The sequence below is a fragment of the Rhincodon typus genome, chromosome 26 (assembly GCF_021869965.1).
Source record: "Rhincodon typus isolate 14 chromosome 26, sRhiTyp1.1, whole genome shotgun sequence".
In the NCBI taxonomy this organism is placed as follows: Eukaryota; Metazoa; Chordata; class Chondrichthyes; order Orectolobiformes; family Rhincodontidae; genus Rhincodon; species Rhincodon typus.
This window is the reverse complement of record NC_063357.1, coordinates 35,449,787-35,453,838: the sequence shown is the minus strand read 5'-3', so window position 1 is coordinate 35,453,838 and position 4,052 is coordinate 35,449,787. Positions and strand designations below refer to the sequence as shown.

General features: G+C 39.3%; 1 protein-coding gene across 1 annotated transcript in view; it reads right to left on the bottom strand.

Moving 5' to 3' along the window:
- Positions 1-358: 358 nt before the first annotated feature.
- LOC125486127 (huntingtin-interacting protein 1-like) overlaps positions 359-4,052 on the bottom strand; it is a gene marked incomplete at its 5' end in the record, with an annotated part of 25,554 nt that continues 21,860 nt past the window's right edge. The window contains one exon of the mRNA XM_048612383.1: positions 359-2,405. Within this exon, the coding sequence (XP_048468340.1) occupies positions 2,395-2,405 (11 nt within the window). The remainder of the gene's footprint in view (positions 2,406-4,052) is intronic.

Genomic DNA, 4,052 nt, shown 5'->3' with positions numbered 1-4,052 from the left:
AATTGGTCTTTCTTTTATATGAATTTTTAGCTTTCAGCCTGAGTTCTCAATTGGGTGGGGGGACAGAAGCTAAAATCAGCAATGCTATGACAAATATTTAAAACATGAAATCAAGTTTTGACTGAAAGGTGGCTTTCTATGGAAGCACACTTCGACTGGAAAACAAGCAAACCATATTAGATAGAAACTTGCATTATAATCATGTTTAAATCTGTTGGATTGGCAAAGGCCTGGAGGTCAAACACATGCAATCCTTTGAAGCAGGTAAAATGGACAGGTGCGGATTGGCTTGGAGATGGTAGGGAGAGGCAGGTAAACAGAACTAAGTGTTAATTAAACGTAAGGAATTAAACAAGAATTAATCAAAACAACAGAAGCTGAAAATCTCCATTTTTATGATTTTAAACAAATATTAAAAAGTATAAAGTCGGGCGTGTACAAAGTTGAAACAAGTCCATTACAAGAGCTTGAATGCAGGTATCGCTTCTGTAAGTGTGCAAGGGATTAGACAGTAATGCCACAATTTAATTCCTGCAAATGAATAGTCACAGTTCACAATGAAAGGGAAAACACACTCAGCAGATATCATATACAAGACGTGGAGAAGGGGGCACTCATAACCAATGTAACAGACTATTGACCAATGCAGTTCAAACTTTCTGTCTCAAAGAAATGTCTTTATAACTTATGAAGAGGAAATAAAAAGATTCCTGACATTCTTAGGAAAGATAATAATGAAGACACTTTGAAATACTTTAGCAAAATTGTTAGGGGAAATAATAATTGTTCATTTGGTCTGCACTAGACTTTAAAAACACATTTCACCCCAAACAGCTATTAAACCAAATGTTCTCTAGATTTAACTAGTGTAACCCCTTCACCAGTACAATGGTTATTTCAAGAGTGACAATACATTATTGTTTTGCAGGCACTAACTGATAAACTGTTGAGAAATGTTATGTTTTCATTTCTCTTCCAAGACATTGAATTTCACAGCAATATCTGTCCTTTCTATGGGATACCATTTCAGGGGTTTAACAATATTACACAACCACATCCAAGTGACTATGGGAGTTAAATATTCCATTTTTTGGAAATGGAGATTAAATAGAATGAAAACTGTGTCCATTTTACACTTTCATTTCTTTTTCTGTGATTACTCAGTGTGATAGTAGCTTGGCCCCTGAGATGGTCACCACTGCAGCAAGTTCTACCATGCATTAGGTATGAGGGAATGGAGAAAATCAAAAATAAATGATTTCTAAAGATGCTCTTAGCAGCCACATAAGATAGCACATTGGGTAACTCAATAACTACATACAGGAGAGAAGAATAAAAGGGTATGATAATAAAGTGAGATAAAGTAAAGTGGAAGGAGGCTCCCATGGAGCAAAGGCCAGTTGGGATATACGGTATGCCTCTGTGCCATGAACTGCCTTGCAATGACATGTGATGTGACAATTAACAGCAATCTGGGAGAAGCATCTACAAGTTTCTTTCTTGGGTGATGAACAATTGTTGAAGACTTCCAACGGCTGGTACGTCATTTTTTTTCTGTGATAGTCAGGATGACCAAATAATTTACCTTCTCGTCACTGCTGCTTCAGGCACTGGTGTGAAGTCATGCATGTTATGGGTCCAATTGGATACTGTCCATCTTCTAACAGCACTTACCAAATGGGCACTCCCTTTTAGTCCCAGGACAGTGAAGATTATTGAGCAAGTTGATGCTGAAGGGCATCACACATATCATTTCCACCTTTTAACAGATTACATAACAACTAGCAGGAACTGGAAGGATAGCTTATTCTTTTCCTGCCTCTACCTAACTTATTGGCACAGACACCAACTGTAGGGCCCCAACTGCTGCCCCATGCTAGATCAGCAAACTGAGAAATCGCAGATCTAGGCTTTTCTGTTCTTTATAGCTTAACACTATCGTAAATGATACCTTTAACCACTAATCCAGTGTTTAAAATGAAAGGGAAAGCAAGATGCTTGAATTATGACATTCCCACATTTTGCTAGCAATTTACTGGTAGTTGCCAACAAAAGGGGTATCAATAGTTAAACCAAGACTTGCTGGATGTTGGAAACAAAAACACTAATACAATACTTACTACTACTGTGCAAATATAAAGGAAAAATATACATGTAATAAATAAAGGAACATGACCATCTCATCTCGATAGTAATAGGATCCAGAATACAAGTGGAAAACACTGATATAGAACTGTAGGATCAGTCCCAGTCAAAGTTCATGATAAGTGCACTGATCCCTCGATGCTGCAGAGGATTAACTGGGTTTTGTTTGTCTAAGAGAGTCTGCATTGTTCAGTCTCAGACTTGAGGTGATATTCTCCAAATTGCTGCTCGTCCTTTTCCACTCTGGGCTTACTTAGTATCTGCATTTTAAAAAAGGAAATTAATTATTTTAATTTTTATTTCCTACCAGTTATGTTCCACTTTCCATTTCTCCCCAGAAGATGTCAGCTCTCTAGTACCTAAGTTGCTATTCTTCATATCAAAGCATGGGCAGAGTTTCCTCAAGATGCTTAGCAGAGGCACAGTGAGAGCTGAGATCTTGGCTGATCCATATCCCACCTCCAACCATCTGTCAGACCTGGCTTATTGAAGTTGTCCTCATAAAGCTAGCTTCCAGGTAACATTCTGAGGAATTCATGCTGTATTTCTTTCCAGTGCCAATATATAACTACAAAACTTCCATAGGATTGTTGATGTGGCCTAACTAGGGCTTTGCATAACTATAGAAAAACCTTGTCAGATTTATATTCTAGTCCTTTGCATAAAAAGGCTAATATTCCATGAACCAATCTGGTTATTTTAATACCCAACCACTACATTTTAATGATCTATGTTCTTGGAAACCCAAATCTCTTTGAATCTCTGCAGTTCCTAGTTTCTCATCATTGAGAAAACACCCAGATTAATCCTGTTTTGATCCAAAATGAATGCTCTCATTCTAAGCTACAATGAAATCCATCTGCCAGAATGATCTGTCTTTGCCTCTTTGTAAGTTTAAGGTCCTATCAGCAATACTTCAATGACATCCCCAAACTTGGATATATGGCAATGTTAGCAAAGACACTAACAGATATAATAAATAGCTGAGGCATCACATCAAAAAGTTTTGTAGGGGACAACCAGTCACTACTTTTTCCCCCCCCAAATTCAATACATCTTGTTAAATTCTGCAGTTTTCTGTGTTAAGTGTTTCCTCAAAAATGTCAAGTAGACTGGTTAAATACGACATTTTCTTTTTAAATTCATCCTGCATTGCTGTAATCAGACCAAGTTTTTCTCCAGCGCTCAGTTACTCTCTCTTTAATCGGGACGGCACAGTGGCACAGTGGCTCAGTGGTTAGCACCGCTGCCTCACAGTGCCAGGGACCCGGGTTCAATTCCAGCCTCGGGCAACTGTCTGCGTGGAGTTTGCACATTCTCCCCGTGTCTGCGTGGGTTTCCTCCAGGTGCTCCGGTTTCCTCCCACAGTCCAAAGATGTGCAGGTTAGGTGGATTGGCCATGCTAAATTGCCCGTAGTGTTCAAGGATGTGTAGATTAGGTGGGTTATAGGGGGATGGGTCTGGGTAGGATGCTCTGAGGTTCGGTGTGGACTTGTTGGGCCGAATGGCCTGTTTCCACACTGTAGGGATTCTTAACTGTAGGTTCCAATAACTTTTTCACAATAGGTGTTAGATTAACAGACTTATAAATTCCTAAAATGAAAACACAAACTGCTGGAAATGTTCAGCTGGTCTGGCTGCATCAGGGGAGAGAGTAAAACAGAATTAACATTTCAGGTTCGCGACTTTTGTCAAACAGATCATGTTTGACAAAGGTCATTAATCTGAAACTTGACCTGCTCAATTTGAATATTTTCAGCAGTTACTGTTTTTTGGGGGATAGTAGGAACTGCAGATGCTGGAGAATCTGAGACAACAAGGTGTAGAGCTGGATGAACACAGCAGGCCAAGCAGCAAGCAGCATCAGAGGAGCAGGAAAGCTGACGTTTTGGGCCTAGACCCTTCTT